General features: G+C 42.4%; 1 protein-coding gene across 1 annotated transcript in view; it reads right to left on the minus strand.

The window, feature by feature from the left end:
* Positions 1-13556, minus strand: part of DAP (death associated protein) — a 52494-nt gene extending 38938 nt beyond the window's left edge. Inside the window, exons 1-2 of the mRNA XM_054164171.1 lie at positions 13358-13556; positions 7581-7677 (exon numbers count right to left, since the gene is read on the minus strand). Of these exons, the coding sequence (XP_054020146.1) occupies positions 7581-7677; positions 13358-13412 (152 nt within the window). The 5' untranslated portion in view covers positions 13413-13556. The remainder of the gene's footprint in view (positions 1-7580; positions 7678-13357) is intronic.
* Positions 13557-19380: the final 5824 nt, after the last annotated feature.

Below are 19380 nucleotides of genomic sequence, written 5' to 3' on the forward strand. Positions count from 1 at the left end.
TTGTAATTTGAGAAGACACCAATACCCAGTCACACCCTCAGCATATATCATCATTTGCAAGCCTTATGCTACTTTCCCCTAGCAGATTTCCAAAATGAGCAACAGGAACTCAGTCTGAATGAACGCCTCGAGACTCAGGGAAATCAGAGTCCACACGCTGGAAAGGACACCAGTGAAAGCAAAATGCTGAGATTCTAGGACTGATTCCAGGCTGCAGCATGGGGTGCAGGATGAAGCATGCCAGGGGTCTCTCCAAAACTGATAGCTAGCCTAGTAGTTAATTATGGTTCTAACAATCTGGAATTAAAAAAAGAAAAAAAAATAATAGCTCTATCTCAAGATCATTAGGGAAAATAACAAACCACTCTGGTTGTATCTTGCAGTAACAAAACCAGCTCCTCTGCATTAACAGTCTTAGGCTCATTGCGCTCCATATGGAAGGAGTATCAGAGAAACTGCAACTAATCAGAACTAAGATTTGTATAAACATTGTTCAGGAATTTTTGACTCACTGCCATTTATTTAACAGGATGGCAATGATGAAGAGGCAATCACTGACATGTAACCAAAAATGAGAAGGCAGCAAGCCTACTGCAGACAAGAGTTTTCCATTAAATAATATGCTGCAATGAAGAGCTCTGTCAGTGCTGCAGCAGACTAAATAAAACCCTGGTTGTTGATAAATGATAACATAATAGATGTTTTCAGTGGTGTATTTCATTCTCTCATGTAACTTCCTTCTTCTAGTACCAGCGTCCTGGATACAGCCAAGTGAAACTCTCTCCTGTTTGACCCAGTGGTCAACAAACGACAATTCTGTATTTATTTTAATATTAAACCACTTCACAGTTAGGCTCCTGATGCAGCTAAGGCAGAAGAAACTTAAGGGAGAGGAAGCTGCTACTTGAAAAGCTAGATGCCCCTCCTTGGCACACATGGTGTCATTTTCACACACCTCCTACTCTTTTCAGCTCATGGTGACTTCTCTTCAAACATAGGGTTTTGATTCTAAATACATGAGTAGCATCTGGTGCTCTGGCATGTTTTTCTACCAGAAACTCAAACCCTGAGCTTTAGAAATGCTGCCAGTGTTGCTGAATACTTAAAAAATAGAGATTTGGGCATGGTTGGCGTAGTGAAAAGGACTTGATTGTACTTTTGGGTTTGAAACTTTTTGTGCTTTATAATGCCTTTGGAATACCTGTTTCAACACTGTGCTTTCAAACTGGCACAGTGACCTTCATCCCATGTATCCCAATACTTCAAAAGATACCAAAAGAAAAGCACAAACCAAAATGCCACCTCTCAAGATATTAGCTGAAGATCATTTAGTTTACCGTACAGATGTGGAATGCCACGCTAAGCTGTGCCACTCACAAGATACAACTTCCCACCCCTTTTCCTCTTGCATATGACTAAGCACAGAATACAAATTACAGACTTGCATTCTTTTAAAATCTTCTTACACCAATTTTCCAGCTAATTTCATAAGACAGCATGTTTCTTTGGGCATGAACCTTGCTCTTGCTGAGCTGGATGGGGTATCATCTATTCACTTTGAGGGAAGGAAGTAACACACTGGGTTTAACTCTCTCACACAGGCACACTACTTCAGAAATATGAAAAGAGATACCTATATAATGTCATAAATAGCACTTGCACTGATGGATTTATCAACTTATTGCTTCAATCATCAGGAAATCCTGGAAGCATGAAAGAGTCTTTCAGAAGACTCACAACTTCCTGTATGAAAATGCTTCATTCATAATCTTGTCTAATTTTTTTCTCCATTCCTTACATTCACAGATATTTCCATTTCTTAAATGGAAATATTCACAGCCTTTTTTCTTGGCTTACATTCTGCATTTAAAGATTAAGATTACATATTCTATTATCTGTACTTTCAGTTAAATCTATAACCATATATGCATTTGATATGGTTCAACACAGGTCATAACAATTACTTTGCTGCTTCTCCAAGTAACTGGTCATATGCAGAAAGTATTATCCTGAAAATCATATGAAAATTGCTAAAATTGTTTTTGTTTTTTATAATTAAACAGATTATGCATATATATATACACATATACACACACACATATGTTTCAGTAGACATGAGCATCTGCTAATTGTAAAATCTCTATGCAAAAGATTAAGACATGAAGATGGATGAGGCAAGAAAATGCACTGAAGGCAATAGTATCACTTATGTAAAAGAGAAGAGTGTGGCATTACTAAGAAGATATTGCCTTAACTGTGAACTGAATTTAAGTCCAAAATAAAGATAAGGAGGAGGAAGGAATTACATTCTGATTGGTAGTATTACAGTATTACTATATATTCATATATATATTACTATAGTTGTATATACAATATTACACCACTCTGATTTGCAATATTACAAAATTTAATTTACACATTTTTTACAATTATTTTGCCAGATGAACTTTCTTTTAGCCTCTGGAGTATTTAACCAAGAAGTTACAGTCACACCAAACTCCAGCATGACAAAGGGGTAACGCCCAGTGTTCCATGCAGTTCGCATCTTGCCTAGAAACTGCAAGCACGGTACTCACAGCAAGGTTGCTTTTTCTTTGCATTTCCCCCAGACACTTCCTCTGCTAAGGCAAATGCCTCAAAAGCTCCACATCTAAGTAATGGGAGCTTAAGGGCCAAAGATGTGAATAAAAACCCTCAAGAATCATATCCATTACATTCATACATTTCATGAAGTCTTGGGGTTTATATAGCCAAGCATAAAATGGTAAGATGGCAACACACAGTCTGTGAACATAATCTTTGTGTAAAGCCAAACTAGCTTACAGAGCTAATAGAATCAGGCCCCAAAAAGAGGAGGAAAAGAAGTGGTTAGATAAGTGGTGGAAGAAATGCAAATTCTGTCAATGATGGATGCTTTTCCATACTATCAGTTAATTCTTTCAGAGCTCCCTCCACAATACCCCAGGGGACCTTTTAAGCCAAAACTTAACTGGCCCTACTGCAAGGGAGGCTCAATCAATCGTTTTACCACCAAAGCTGCACATTTCCTCTCCAAATTCTAAGCAGAAGTGGCCCATTTGTCCCAACCAATCTCTCTCTATTAGCCTTAAATACGTATCCTGCCAAGTCAAGGCCTGCTTGGTTTTAATTTTGGGGTTTTGTTTTGTTGTTTGTTTTATAGGTGCATTAACACAGGTAAAGAGGGTGGGTTTTTTTCAGTTTTATATTGGTGAACTATGTGGGAGAGACACTTCAGGTACTGACTCTGAGTATTTATGGAAGTATAATGCTACCTCTTCATGGGGGTTTGGTTTCTATGTTTAACAAGCTGTGAAGTATCTTTTTTTTCTCTCCCCTCTGTCAAACACCTTTTGATTTTGCAACACACAGCATTTGAACTAAGTGGGCTGAAACATCTTCATCCATGACTAAAATCTCCTCCTACAGGACAGAATGCCATTTCCCAGGTCTTAGCTGTGTTGAAGGGCAGGACTTTGACTCCACAGTTTATGTCCCAGCTAAATAACCAGAATAACAGGATGGAATACAAGGAGCAGAAAGTGCCATATATTTTCATATTTGAGGTGTAAACAAGCATACAAATCTGCTCTAATGGTTTAGCTATATAATTTTATATTTTATTTTTTAAAATTCTGTCAGAAGTTTGGGCAACAAGGGTCTTTGGAAGGAAAAATTCAATCTATTTCAGTGACAGGAGAACCTTCGTTGGCAACTAAAAGATGGAAATAATGCCTGTGCCTTATTTCTTGTCAACGAGAAAGGTACAGCACAGTGAGGCAAAGGAAAAGGAAATCTTCTCCTGAATGAAAGCATATACCTGCTTTTTTGAGATTTCATCCAGACAGTATCCTATCTCCAATGAGGCTTATCAAAATCACTCATTTAGAAGAACACGTGGGCTACGGATTCCACCTCACAGTCAAGTTTACCACTGACATCTCAACCACAATGGTGCCCCAGCTTTGGATGCCACATACAGTTTTTTCAGTTCAGCTAAACCAAATGATGTAAGCCCTCCCTTCTTTTGTTGAGTCTGCTCCATATAATCACATCCAGACATTCCTCTTTAAGTAAAACTGTACTGTAGTTTAGAAAACAGAACTGAATAAAAACCTTTAGAGTAAATTACAGTAACTGGATTGCAAGTTGCTAAACAACTGGGAGAAAGAAACATCAAAGAGACACCTGATGAATGTTACTTTAAAGCCACCTTTATCATGGCACAGTTAGGTACTTCAAGGATGTTTACCTATATCAGCCTTGTTTGCATTAAGACTAGAAACACTAACCCAATGTCAGCATGCTGCAAAAAACAATGCCAGCTGTCTCCAAAGCCACAAATACTAGAAACTCTAGCTGAAAGCTTTCTTGCTGAGAGCTGCTCAGATCTGTGCCATAGTGGGGAGAATCTGTGCTCTTGGAGCTCCTAGGCAACTCCGGGAAAGCTCAAAAATCTTCTGTTTCAATTCACTGCAATTCCACTAATCTGTCCTCAATAAAATCTGCAATGAGATTAAAATAATCAATCATTCCAACCTCCCTCTTCACACACAAATTATTCTTCTCTGTTTCGATACTTTCACATCATTGCCAGCTGTCCTTATCATCTGATAAAAATTGCTTGGAAGGCCATTTGCTCCTTTTCACCTTGAATGCAATAGGGAGTAGAGATTGCATCATATAAACAATAGTACCTTAAAATGGCAAAGACAAAAAGCATGACTAGAAAAGGAAAAAAATATATCTTTGCATCTGCTTAGAAAGAGGACATAACATACCAGCTAGCAAAGACCAGAAAGAACATACACATTCTTGCTGGAGAAAGCAGAACAGAATAATAGTGGCCTCTTCTTCCCCCACTGAGAAACCTCTCCCAACCTTCTGCTAAACCCCTCATCACAGGCATCAGAAAAACATTAGAAGGGCACCATGAATCACCAGGAGCAGACACAGAAAATACAGGAGACTGAACTTTCAAGCACAGCAACAACAGACATGCCGCAAATGTAATTGAATTTTGACAAACAATGACTTTATGTACTATGCCCTGTGGAGTTTGCTTATCCTGCCCATGGAAATAGCCTCTTGCTCACATCTATAGCTTGTATAACCACTGGAGCTGCATAAGTATTCCCCCCAGACCCTTACAACAGGCACATTAAATCCCTTCCCTCACAGACACAAAGGTTTCTCAGTTCTACCAGGAAAACAAGTTCTCTCAGACCTGTAAACCAACTTACAGTTTTGTTCTATAATCCACATTGGTTCCTATCTCATTATGCTCCTTATGTCTCTCCTGCCACTTTCTTTCTCAAGCGGATTAAATCAAAGAAATAAAAAGTTTAGCCAATCCTGTGTGGAGCATTTTCTTTACTCCTTTGGGAATGGGTGAAGAGCATCTGCCTCGCTTCTTAAACTGAAAACAACAAGGCAGCTTTAGAGGTCATTAGAATTTCTCCTCTCCCTCTAAAGCATAAAAATTGCTCACAAATCTGCCTTACAATATTAATATACAGTGCGTATTTGTTAGCATCTTAAGATCAGGAGGGCACTCCCCATTTTGATCCACTGTTGGCTAGACCTTGTTTTGCACTATGGTTCAGTCTCAAGTCACCTGACCCCACAGATGATGCTAACCCAGAATACGCAGTCCAAGGCAAAACCTAATACGTAGCAGCTAGGATTGGCCCTTACAGGTTGTGTCTACGTAATCTCCAAAACACACACAGTACAAGCATTAAGTACTCAGCATCAACCGTTTCCCAGTAAAGATCTGCTTCCATTGTGACACAGCACCTGCTAAAACAGACACTGACACAGCCACCAGTATAACCAATATCAAGGTTGAATTTTAACTTTTCCTTACACTATTTGAGAGGGGGAAATTATAATCTTGTTTGAAGACAGGCATAAAGCAGATAGCTATATCATAACAGAAGTTTAAATCTATGACCAGGCCTAAGAAGATCTCTCATTTGGATCATAATGAGAACCCCTTGCCATGAGGTTGCCATGCCAAGGAAATTTAAGAATAAGCAGGTATATCATACTGTATTGAGTGTGATTAACTCCATATGGCTGAGATGGAGTTAATTTACCCCACAACTGCTTCATAGTGCTGTACTTTGTAGTGTTACCAAGAAAGGTGTTGGTAACACACAATTATTACAGCTGCTGCTAAGCAGTACTTGCATGGCCTCAAAGCTGTCCCTCCAACATTCCCCCCTCACAAGCAGGCTATGGCCCCTCCCAAGAGAGGCCATAGCCAGGACAGCTGACTCAGATTGCCCAAAGGGATATTCCATACCATATGGTGTCTGCTCAGCAATAAAAGCTAGGAGAAAAGAGGAGGAGACAAAGCATTGGTTATTACCAATGGTTCTCTCCACTGTCCTCCTGAGGAGGGGGGTCACAAAGTGGCTTAGCAGACACCTGGCATCCAGCCAAGGTCAAACTACGATAAACACGCCTTAAATAAAAGAATGTATCCCCAGGTAAAATTTAAATTAATCACAAGATATGATTCTTTCCTTTGGAACAGAACTTGACTGCAATACAGACTCTGTTCCAACTTAAGTGACAAGAAACAGCAATACAAGAAAACCAACTTGGTTAATGAAGAAATGGCAGGAAGTTTCCATTTTCCTGCCTTTCATTTGAATATATCAAATAAAATTAGTTTTCCCTTCTCATGAAGGTGTTTCCTATTCAAGTCATGACTTTGTAAATAAAACCGTTTGTTTGTATTTGCACAGACAATTTTCACAGTGCTTATTTATTACCATTGTTTTATGTGCAAAATAAACATATAAGTCAGTCTACTTATAGAACCACACAAATGGAACTCTGGAGTTTTTTTGGTTTTGGTTTTGTTTGGGGGCTTTTTGCCTTGTGCAAATTGCAAGAACAAATTTACGCAGTAAGCTAGTACATAAAGACTTTAGGTAAATACTCTTGGCAACAAATAAAAATAGCTAGCCAAGGAAAACAGCACAAAACCAGGTAAATTCTACATGAACATGAGCCTTCCTGTTTTCAGTTCTATACAACAGTTACTTGATAAATCTAGTTAAAATTCTTGAGTAACTGCTGTCTCTCTTGGTAGCATCCACCGCTGAAACTGCTAGACTCCCACCTAAAATACAAGCAGGTAACAGTAATAGCATTTGGTTTTGCTTGTGTTTTCAAAAGCACCATATTGTCAAATACCTCACAGAGAAAGGATTATGAGTCAATGCGTAGAAGGAATCTCCCAACACACAGCAAGATCACCTGGTACACAGATTGACAGCCTAATCATTGTGTCCAAATGTGCCTAGCTATGTTTCTGCACAGTCTGAAATAACGTTCAGACATTTTAGGAAAGCAAATGTTTTAATTTAACCTTGCTACTGCTAGTAACTTCCTACTGCTACTTCCTACTGCTACTTCCTACTGCTTTAAGTCAACTTTATCATACAAAACCAGCTGTTATTGTTGGTTTGCTATCCACAAGAAAAACATACTGGTGATAAGGTTCAAGGCCATGGAAATTCACTGTAGCACCTGCTCCAACTCACCTGCTAGTTTCCCAGTCTTGGTCATCCTTATCCTTTTCTTCTTTGGCATCAGAATTGTGGGGGTGTTTCTGCACAATGCGCATCCCACCAGCTTTCACTGAAATGAAAATCAGAGACACAACAAACCTCAGTCAAGTCAGCGTAAGTGCACAAAATTTCAAGGATTACTCTCCTCCACTTCCCCCCTAATATTTTGCAAAGTAGTTTGGTAAGTTTGAAAAAGGGGCCCAAAATGTTCAAAAGTGGCAAGCCTGAGGAATAGCTACTTCTAGGCTGCATCTGCTATTCTCTTTCACATCATGCCATCTTTGCTCATCATGAGAAGCTGCAGCTCATTTTACCAGCTGCTTTCAGTACCATTTTGGAAAACTCATCTGTTCTAACTCTTCTCCACTCCCTACTAACTCTCAGCAGTAAGAAGAAGAAAGGGAGGCAATGGCTTGCATAATACTGCATAAAAGGCCACAAACAAAAATGTTAAATGCTCTCATAAAACAAGAAGAGGTGAAGAGCTGTCACTTCAATTTGAAAACTACAGCTATGAGTATATACACAAAGAGGTACTTCAGGAATGCTATCATAAAAAGCAAACTTTAGAAGAGTTGTTAACTTGCATTTAGTACAAAACTTCTTGTTTTGCAAAACACTAAGTATTTACTACATTTCAAATCCTGATTATGATTTAGTTTTAAAAATGACACAAATGTGAAAGCATCCCTTTGAAATACAAAACAAGTGAAAATTAATCCACTTACATTCATCAGTTATCCCCTCCAAAATTAAATACAAAATAGAAACCAAGCCAGGCCTAACACTGCTGCTGTTAAGCAGAGCAACAGGCTTGTGTTTTCATAATGTTCTTTTATGGGTTGTTTTTTTTCTCATTTCAGTCACCATTATACCTGCTGACAGGACAGCACAGGACAAAATGATGCTTGTTAGCTAATTGGATGGGTTACACTGCCATCAGCAACCTACCTCAGGAAACCAAGATAGTAGTCATGAGTCACTAAAACCACTTGCAGAGGCACTGGTTTGTGTTTCACATTGCTGTGACACAATAAATCTGTGGCCAGCCTCAGCAGCGATGTCACAGCCAGAGCCAGCAGGATGACAGGGTAGTGGCTTGCCAGCGTGGCTAGGGGAGGCTGTACTTCCAACAGCCCTACTGTGCCCAGCCACAAAGGCATTAATACACCTCATGGCAGTTCAGTGTTAATCCAGAAACCTAGGAAGAGTTTTAGTTTTCAATTCCCAACCAGAACAATAACGGAAAGGACACTGCTGCACATAAATTTCACAGCCTCTGTGAAGGCAAGTAGTAAAGAGAAAGTGACCTGCCCTAGGAGAACAGAACACTTCTTTGGGCCCCTGCAGCTTCTAAAATAGATTTTAAGCTTTGTGTGATACTTGAAAGAAGAACTTCTGAATCAATGAAGGACTTTAACTAAAGACAGGTGATCAAGAGATAAAAACCAAAGAAATTACTTCTAAATCCTACCAAAATGTTGTCCACTTATCATGCACTAAAAAACCCCCACAACCCAATCAACAAAACTCAAAAAATGTTGTGTTCTCTTGCTCAATACTTGAATTGTTGAGAAATGTTTCACAAGGGATAATGAAAGATAGAAAGGTTAGACAATAAAAATACAGAGTTTTGAAAATTAAAAAAAATATACATTTTCTATTAATCTTTCTTGATGCAAACTCCTTAGAAATTTAAATTTGCTTGCAAAAGCAAACACTCTGAGTTCTGTCAAGTGCTGTCTTCTAACATCTCAGTTAATCAACGTGATTGGTATGTTTCAATAACAATCTATAAATCTAGTATCACTGCATGATCAGTTCTTATCAGCTCCCTATAGAGGATTCTGTCTCCACAGCAACATCTGCCAGGTTACAAACAGTACTTCTGGACAATACATGCATGCTTCCACATTCTTCACCATCTAATAGAAAACTTAAGAAAATAACACCTGAAGATTTAGTGCTAATTTGGGAGGTCTAAAATCTCTCTCATGTTGTACATAATCAGGTCACCAGACACCATTAACTCAAATCACCTTGCTTTATTCTTCCACACTTGCTACTGAAAGAAACAAACAGCTAAAAGCATAAATGCACAGACCTCTTTAGAGGGGAGTGCAGGCTGTACAAACTTGCTTTCCAATGTATTGCAGATGCACTGATCTCATTGATTGACAGACCTGTCCCTAGTGTGGTCCCCCAGGGATCAACATTGGGCCCAACGCTGTTTAATATCTTCATTAACGATTTAGATACTGGAATTAAGAGTACCCTGATGAAGTTTGCAGACAACAAAAAATAAGTGGGGAAGTTGACACCCCAGAAGGGAGAGCCCCCTCCAGGAAGATCTTGACAGGCTGGGCGAGCGGGCAAGGAACTGTGTTAAGTTTAATGAAGCCAGGTGTAGGGTCTTGCAGCTAGGAACACCTAACCCAGGAATGCAGCTCAGTTTGGGAGCCACCTGGCTTGAGAGCAGCACTGTGGAGAGGGACCTGGACAAAAGGCTATACATGAGCGAACAGTGTGCTGCAGTGGCAAAGAAAGCCAACTGGATGCTGAGTTGCATTAATAAAGGTATCAACAAGATAAAGACATCATTCTCCCACTCTGCTCAGCACTAGTCATGCCACACCTTGAGTACTGTGTACAGTTTTGGTCCCCACTATATAAGAAGATTGTGGACTGGCTGGAAAGGGTGCAGAGAAGGGCCACAAGAATGATCAGAGGACTGGAAGACCTGTCATATGAAGGAATGCTGAGAGAACTGGGTTTGTTCAGCCTTAAGAAGGCTTAGGGGAGACATCCTAACTTTGTACAAGTCCATAAAGGGTGGCTATCATGAGGAGGGAGACTCCCTTTTTACAGAGTCACATGGTGAAGAGGGGGGGTGATGGGTACAAGTTGCTACTGGGGAGATTAGGACTGGATGCCAGAAAAAAAAATAAATTCACCATTCGCACTATCAAACATTGGAATAAATGCCCAAGGGAGGTGGTGGATTCCCTACATTGGACAGTTTCAAGGCCCAGCCTGACAGGGTGCTGGGCCATCTCATTTAAACTATATTCTCACCCTGAAAGGCTGGATGAGGTGATCCTTAAAGTCCCTTCCAACTCAGTATTCCATTCTATATTCCATGAAGATCTTTTAAAAAAACCTAATTTGGGGCCCTCTTAAGTTTCAGAGAAGTGTTCAAAGATGCTTTGTGCACTCTGTCACCAGCCTAAGGCCTTGAGATTTCTTTCCATTTCACTATCCTTTGTATTTTTCCTTTTTTTTCTCCTATGTGAAACATCAATGCAGAGAGGAAGCTAACAGACTGCATGCAGTCAGAAAGCAGGCGCTAACAGTGCACCTGAAAAGTAACAGATTTCTCAATTCTGCTTCTTTATTATGATCCAATTCCTTCCTGGCTTTTACATGTCTAATTCATAATCAGTGGGGTAAGACACATCAGTAATTACAGGCAGGGCTTTCTATACAACTGTATGCAACAAAACCAGACCTTTTAAGTCATTAGTAGAAAATGATCTCCTATAACATCTCTGTCTTGCTAGGAACTTGCCTTGTTACTTAGGGACACAGTTCCACCTCCATTTACATAGTCATCTGGTTTGGGGGGATTTTTAATAATTTTTTACTATCACTTTAGTAAAACTTGTTTGCAAACTGCCCTCTTGAATTATATTATTATTCAATGAGACAGAGGACTAAAACCTATCTTCAGCTCCTAGAGTAAACAAACCATTGCTAGTCAGCACATTTATTACAGACTTTTCAAGTGTTAAAAGACCACAGGGCCACTTCCTTGACAGCCATCTAAGAACCACTTTCTTCTAGAAATGGCTTGAAGATACCATAAAGCATTAGGTTGTCTCTGGCCTCAAAGCTAGACTTAGTGATCGCCTTCCTTCCCCAAATGGTGCATGCTGACAAAAAGCCCTCAGGGATGCTAATCATCTTAAGACCTGCCTAGCTGGTCTTCAGTTCACATGTGGATGCATCTTCTGCAAGCAAATATTAATACTGAAATACTCTGACAGGAAGGGAAGCCTGTACTGTACTCCAGCAGTGCTTTTGCACTGTGCCTTGCTAGTTTCTCATGCATTTGGAAGCAAAACTTTTGAACTTGCAAGATCAGAAAACAGTTACAAAGCATCTAGATTAAATATCCATCATTTATCCTTTGTTCTCTTTCCATCAATGGTGCAGCAAGAAGACACAGCTAAACCAATCTAAGGTCCTATACATCCCTTCACACTGACTCCACAGTAAGCCAGCTCAAGGAGCTATGGCAGCAATAGTTGTCGGCATTAAGAAAATGCTTCTGTTTACCCAAGAGGTGTGGTAAGAGCTGATGCCATGACAAGGAAGGCTGAAGAACTGGAACAATTCTGCTCAGCTTAACTGTACCACTGAACTGTATTTCTGCAAAGCAGAGCTATTATTTCTCACTTCTACTATCTATTTAAAGGGATTTCAAGTCCTCATTGTAAAAAGAGAGGAATTCATTGGTATTCAAAAATTGTTTGAAATTTAGCTTTAAAGCTCATAAATTGATTTGGATATAAAACTAACCACCCTGTGGATTAAGAATGTCACCATTTTTTAACTGAAATACTTGACAAGAACCAACCAACCAAATAAAAAACACCACACAAAACATGTACAAACCAACTATTCCACCAGGAAACACTTGTAAGACATGTGAAAAGTTCATGGTACGAGGCCTAAACGTCATAATTTTTTATGTTTTTTTAGAAAACTTTAATAAAGAAGGAAAACTAACATTACGTGAAAGAAACACCCCAACTCAGATACTGAAAGTAATCAAACTCTACCCATGTACAGACAGGAACTGCTATCTATGGGCAGTGGGCAGATCGGTGTTCTACTGAAAGAGAAATGTATTTAATAACCCTACCAACCACTGCTCTGCTCACCCATGAGCATATAGCAGGTGGCGGAGCTCCTTTGCTGGGCAGCTAGCAAGCAGCTTTATTTATTTGACACTCTGCCAGCCTGCAGGAGCACGCAGACAGCCCTAGCACTCACCACCACTGGTGAAATAGATGCACATCGTACTATTAATGTGCTGTTTGCCTGTTCACGTTCAGCTCGCACGGTTGCTCACAGCCACGCAGGCTGCAATGTGAACAAGATTGTCCCTTTCCACCACAGGGGTGGTTTTGTAGGCCCTCAACACCTTTCGAAGATAGGGTGCCCTTACAGGCAAGGACTGATGAAGACGATACTCTTTCCACGGTCAGAAGGTGAAGATGCCAAACGGCAGAAACTTAATGACGATTTGTCTGCAACCAGAGGCTACATTTGGGTTAAGCAGGGCTGGGAGTGCCTCCCCCGAAAGCTGCCAGCGGGCAGGGAGAAGTGCAGGGGAGCAGCACGCAGAGAGCAAAAAACGGACACACACCCTTCCCGCTGCCGGAACGCCGCAGCAGACGCTGCTTTGGCGGTGGCATTCCAGCAGAGGTACTGGGGGAAACCACCCCAGGCTTACAGCCCCCGACAGTGGGACGCGCCCGAGACCGCCTTCGCCCTCCTCCGCTATAGCAGCACTCCCGCTGCCGCAGCCCGGCGACTTCGCGGGAAAGTAGCGCCCGGCCAGGATCTCCCGGAGGCGCTCGGCGCCCCCCGACCCGCGGCTGCCCAAGCCACCCCGGCCCTCCCCGGCCCATCCCCAGGGGTGGAAAGAGAAAGAGCGGAGAGACGGCGACCGGCGGCCGTACCAGCAGGAGGGTGTCCGGCCCGCGTCTCTGCTTTTTCTTTGGGAGGCGAAGACATTTTTACTGTGGCAGCAGCCCCCGCTCCCGCACCGAGTACTCGCACCCGGCCAACGAGCAACGATCAGCGCCCAGCCTGCCCTGCGCTACCCGGCGCACCCGGACTCCCGCCCTGTCAACGTGGCCACCAGACGCTGCCGCCAGGACGCGCCCACTGCAGGCGTGCCCGCGCCGCCACCGCCTCTCGGCTGGCGAGACGCTGCCAACCCGGGGCGGGGAGCCAGCCCCGCCCCGCACAGGGAGGCTGGGGCCGGGCCGGGGGTCTGTCGTCTCCAGCCGCCCGCGCTGAGGGGCTGCGGAATCTTTAGTTCCCGCGCCTGGGGAGCTGGGGCGTCTGCGTGTGTCGAGCTCCTCGTTTCCAACGCCTGCTCCCTCTGCGTTCCAGTCTGTTTCTATTCCGCTTCTATTTCTCCATTTGTTTACCTGGCGCACTGGGGTCTGTAATTTCTCCTCGTCTTTCTTGTGCCGCTCAAACTGAAGTCAGTGTTGCGAAACTGCCCCCCGGATGAAGCCTGTCTTTCCTTTGTTTCCCCTCCCCCCCTCCCTCTCCAGCAATAATGAATTCGTCTTTATGGAGCTAGTTCCTGGAGCAGACTGCCTTTAAATTCCCGTTTAAATACCGTATGCGACTTCAGATGTAACACATTTAATCGCTGTGACAAAGTGGCACAGGTAGTTATCATGATTCTGGATTATGTGCTCGTACACTTCAAATAGTACTTTTCACTAGTGACTAATTGGCAGTTCACATTTTCCACTTTATTTGTTCTGTCAAACCTCATCCGTGTGAAGCAGCATGGCTTATCTTGCCTGCACTTCGGTACTCTCCACCTTTTAGTTTAAAAATCACATTGGTTTAAGTTTTTCAAACGCTTTTCCAAGTCATGGAGCATGGTATCTTCAACTATATTAGTAGCAAGGTGTAAACCATATAGGCTGTGCTGTATTATGGTCAGATGTTGAACACAATGAAAAATAAGCCCTATGAGGAGCGGCTGAGGGAGCTGGGATTGCTTAGCCTGGAGAAGAGGAGGCTCAGGGGAGACCTTCTTGCTCTCTCCAACTCCCTGAAGGGAGGTTGTAGACAGGTGGGGGCTGGTCTCTTCTCCCAGGCAACCAGCACCAGAACAAGAGGACACAGTCTCAAAATGCACCAGGGGAGGTTTAGACTGGATGTAAGGAAGAAATTCTTCATAGAGAGAGTGATTGCCCATTGGAATGGGCTGCCTGGGGAGGTGGTAGAGTTGCCATCATTGGAGGTGTTTAGAAGGAGGCTTGATGGGGTGCTTGGTGCCATGTTTAGTTGATTAGATGGTGTTGGATGATGGGTTGGACGTGATGATCTTGAAGGTCTCTTCCAACCTGGTCTGGTCTATTCTATTCTATTCTATTCTATTCTATTCTATTCTATTCTAACCCCCTAAAAGTGTTACAGTAACACTGCATCCCAGGTCTGTTATGGGGAAATTAATGCAGTAATGTTTTAGTTGCTGTCACTATTACAAATATATTATTATTGTCAAATATAAGTGATGGGTGAATATGCAGGGGAACAGGGTGGCTGGCAACAATCCAAATATGATCACATGTCAGTATCCTTAGCAGCCTGCACAAACAAGTTTTATAAAAATGCTTATAAAAGTTCTTGCATTTTGCTGCTGGGTAATTTCAGTTTCTCACACATATGGTACTTCAGAGTCTCAGATTATATTTTCAGCTCTGTCACCTTCTGTGTAGCCTAACACAAATGACTCAAATTCCCTTTCCAATCAATGTCAAAGTCTATTCGGATTATAATTTTTTTCTAGAAAAGAGTTTGCCTCCTAATTGGAGATTTTGAGGACACCTTCCACTAGTCTTCAACACTTCCACGGATGGACCATCTACAACTTCTCTAGGCAACCTGTTCCAGTGTCTCACCACCCTTACAATGAGGAACTTCCTCTTTACATCTAATCTAAATCTACCTTCTTTCAGACTGAAACTCCTATCACTACATGCCCTTGTAAAAAGTCCCTCTCCATCTTTCCTGTAGACCTCTTTAAGTACTGGAAAACCACCATAAGGTCTTCCTGGAGCCTCTCCTCTCCCCTCCCCTCTGGACAGAGTGTCCATGCCAGCCTGTGTTTGTACCTGCCATTGTCCTAACCTGTGTGCAGGACCTTGCATTTGGCCTTGAATTTTATAAGGTTTGCACACACCCACCTCTCAGTCTTGTCAAGGTCCCTCAGGATGGCATCCTTTCCCTCAAGTGTGTCAACTACACCATACAGCTTGGTGTCATCAGCAAACTTGCTTAGAGTGCATTCTATCCCACTGTTCTTGTTGTCAGCAACAATGTTAAAAAGTATTGGTCCTGATACTGTTCCCTGAGGAACACCACTCATTACTGGTCTCCACTCAAGATATCAAGCTGTTGACTGCAAGTATTAGTGACCATCCAATCAATTTCCTTATCCACCTAATGGTGATCCATCAAATCCACATCTCTCCACTTTAGAAGCTAGAATGTCATGTAGGACAGTGTTGAATGCTTTGCACAAGTCCAGGTAAATGACATCAGTTACTCCTTCCTTATCCACCAATACTGAAAACACATAAGAGAAGACCACCAAATTTGTTCTTCATGACATTAAAAATCCCACATGTTAGTGATTTTTCTCTAGAGAATCAGTAATGATTTTTTATTTCAGTGCAGAGATTTGGTATGTGGAGGTGTACTGGGAGGAAGATTTTCATAAAAGATGTGCCTTGGCTGTCCTTGCAAAAGCTGGCGCCATTTCTTCAGGTTACAAGACTTTGCATGTTTCCATTAACACAAGTACTTGTATGAAGGCATGCTGTGCTCTGATGGCTAAAATATGATATCTATCCTGAGGATAGCTCAGAAACACAGGCCTGAAACAGGGTATTTTCTGCAAATGGAACTGCGTGTTGTGTTTGGAAGCTAGAATCCCAGAGCAAACCAGTCTGGTGCAAAAGGAGAAAGGACTGGAAGAGGGAAAGTGAGATGGAAACAGTAAAAACCAAGGCAAGAACTTGGCCTGAATGGACAAGGGGATGAGAACAAAAGGTTGAGTAGGAGGCGAAGGTGAGGCAATATGAAAATTGCAGAAGCATAGCAAGTGCCATGGTGGGAGACAAGAAACATCTTTCCGCAAGCAATGGAGTGGAAGCCAGGACTGGTTGGGTGAGACAAGGACGAGAAGCCCAGGGGGAGTTAGAAAAGAGTGAAGGTAGGTCACGCAGAAGCAGGAATGGAGAGGGTCGGGCTTGTGGGAAGGAGAGGGAAGGATCTTCACTGCTTTCCAAAGCCTGGAGGCTGTCAGACATCACTATACTTGTCAGTACATATAATTACTCATTTCCTCAAGTGACAAGGGCCTGTGCAAATGCTAAGTTTCTGTGCTAGCAGAACTATGTAGGTGTCAGTATGATACCATAGGATAGAATTTAATTTTCAGTTATGCATTCCATTGTTGTCTTTTAAATGCAAAAAGGAGACAAAAATTCCTAGTTAAAAAAAACCAACACAAAATAAACAAAACAAAACACAAAACCAAACCAACTGAGGTTTCCAAAACCAAGCACCTAAATGAGCAGATGCTGTGAGATTTCACTTTGGTGAAACAGCGATTGTTTCTTTGACAAATCTAACACAACGTGCATTTCTCCAGTAGCAGTGGTGCCAAAATATTAGTAGCAGTGTCCTTCTGGATTATGCCAGTGTACAAGAAATATAGAGATAGTCTTAATTAATTTGCAGGCATTAAAATGTCAGGAGTTGTGAGTCACACTGTCATTTCCAGCAGTTGTGTTGTTTGTACCAGCATGCTCAAATGGGAGCACCTGTGGGAAACTTCAACAGAAAATAGGCAGTTTTTAGAAAAAGTTGGCTGTGGAGTCACTTCCTTTGCCAAATCAACCACGCCTGCTGCTGGCACCCGTTTCCCAGAGACTGTAGCAAAAGCAAGTCTCTGCTGGAAAACTAGTGAGTGACAGCATCACAAGACAGGGCACTGAAATGCAGCAGCACCATGAGGGAAGAGAAACAGGCTGCTTACAATATTTTTGTTTCCTGTTTTAACATGTTTTGAAGACCAGTGGTTGTTTTAGAATAAGAAGATTTTTGTGAAGGATTCTTCAATTAATAGATGAGAGGTCATAATAGACATCTCAAGTATCTGTGACATTATCCAAGAAACCCAAAAAAGAGAAATCTCCAGCTACAATTCATTTTAACTAAAACAGCAAACAGAAAGAAGTAGTGGTGACCATGAAGGCAAAACCCCAGCTCCCATATTTAAAAAAACCCAAACAAAGCAAACCAGAAATAGGAAAAATGCACTTTGCAGAGCCTAAAAGCTAAGTTCAAAACAAAACAACAAAAAGCCACAAGCATGCGAAGAGATTAACTAGGGAGGTGTGCAAAAGCATGCATATAAAACCTATTTTTAGTGGCAGCTGGCCCTTCACAGCAACCTTGACAGTAATACTAGGTTTTATATTTGTGTTTTATGGCCCAAAGTGTGTGTTCAGTAAGTAGTCTATTTTGAAAATGTTCAACTATGATCAGGACACCATTTATGTCTATTTTGAAAATACATCTCAGTAGGCTACAATTTTAGTGCTTTCACTTGAGGCCTGCAGCAAAACTTTTTGAAAATACTGAAACACATAGAAAAAACATTTTTAAGTTGAAGTTGGGGAAAAAATACAGAGGCAAAAGCCCATTTAGAGCTTAACCTGGCCACTGCTGTGAAGGACAACAAAAAATCCTTCTACAAATATATTAATGGCAAGAGAAGGGGCAAGGACAACCTCCACTCCTGAATGGACATGGAGGGGAATACAGTAACTAAAGATGAGGAAAAGGCAGAGGTACTTAACACCTTCTTTGCCTCAATTTTTGATAGCAAAATAGGTTGTCTTCCTGACAACTGGCCTTCTGAGCTGGCAGATGGAGTCAGGGAGCAGTATAGTTCCCCTGTAATCTCCAGGAGGAAGTAGTTAGAGACCTCCTTAGCCACTTGGATCCCCACAAGCCCATGGGACTGGATGAGATCCATCCTAAGGTGCTGAGAGAGCTGGCAGATGAGCTGGCCAAGACACTCTCCATCATTTTTCAACAGTCCTGGCTCACTGCAGAGGTTCCCAGATGACTGGAAGCTGGCCAATGTGATGCCCATCCACGAGAAGGGCCAGAAGGAAGAGCCAGGGAATTACAGACCTGTCAGCCTGACCTCAGTGCCAGGTGAGATTATGGAACAGGTCATCTTGAGTGCAATCACACAGCACTTAGAGGATGGCCAACGGATCAGGCCCAGCCAGCAGGATTCAGGAAGGGCAGGTCCTGCCTCTCCAACCTGATCTCCTTCTATGGTCAGGTGACTGCCTGGTGGATGTGGGGCAGGCTGTGGATGTAGTCTACCTGGACTTCAGCAAGGCCTTTGATACTGTCCCCGACAGCAAACTCCTGGCCAAGCTGTCAGCCCACGGCTTGGACAGCAGCACTCTGTGCTGGGTTGGGAACTGGCTGGAAGGCTGAGCCCAGAGAGTGGTGGTGAATGGTGCCACATCCAGCTGGTGGCCAGTCACTAGTGGTGTCCCCTGGGGACCAGTGCTGGGCCCCATCCTGTTCAATATCTTTATTGATGATCTCGATGAAGGGATTGAGTCCATCATCGGTAAGTTTGCAGGTGACACCAAGCTGGGGGCAGCTGTTGATCTGTTAGAAGGTAGGAGAGCTCTCCAGAGGGACTTCAATAGGCTGGACAGATGGGCAGAGTCCAAGGGCATGAGATATAATACATCTAAGTGCCAGGTTCTACACATTGGCCACAACAACGCCATGCAGTGCTACAGGCTGGGGTTGGAGTGGCTGGAGAGCAGCCAGGCAGAAAGGGACCTGGGAGTACTGGTTGACAGCCAGCTGAACATGATCCAGCAGTGTGCCCAGGCCAAGAAGG

Source organism: Dryobates pubescens, chromosome 9, assembly GCF_014839835.1.
Source record: "Dryobates pubescens isolate bDryPub1 chromosome 9, bDryPub1.pri, whole genome shotgun sequence".
Taxonomy (NCBI): Eukaryota; Metazoa; Chordata; class Aves; order Piciformes; family Picidae; genus Dryobates; species Dryobates pubescens.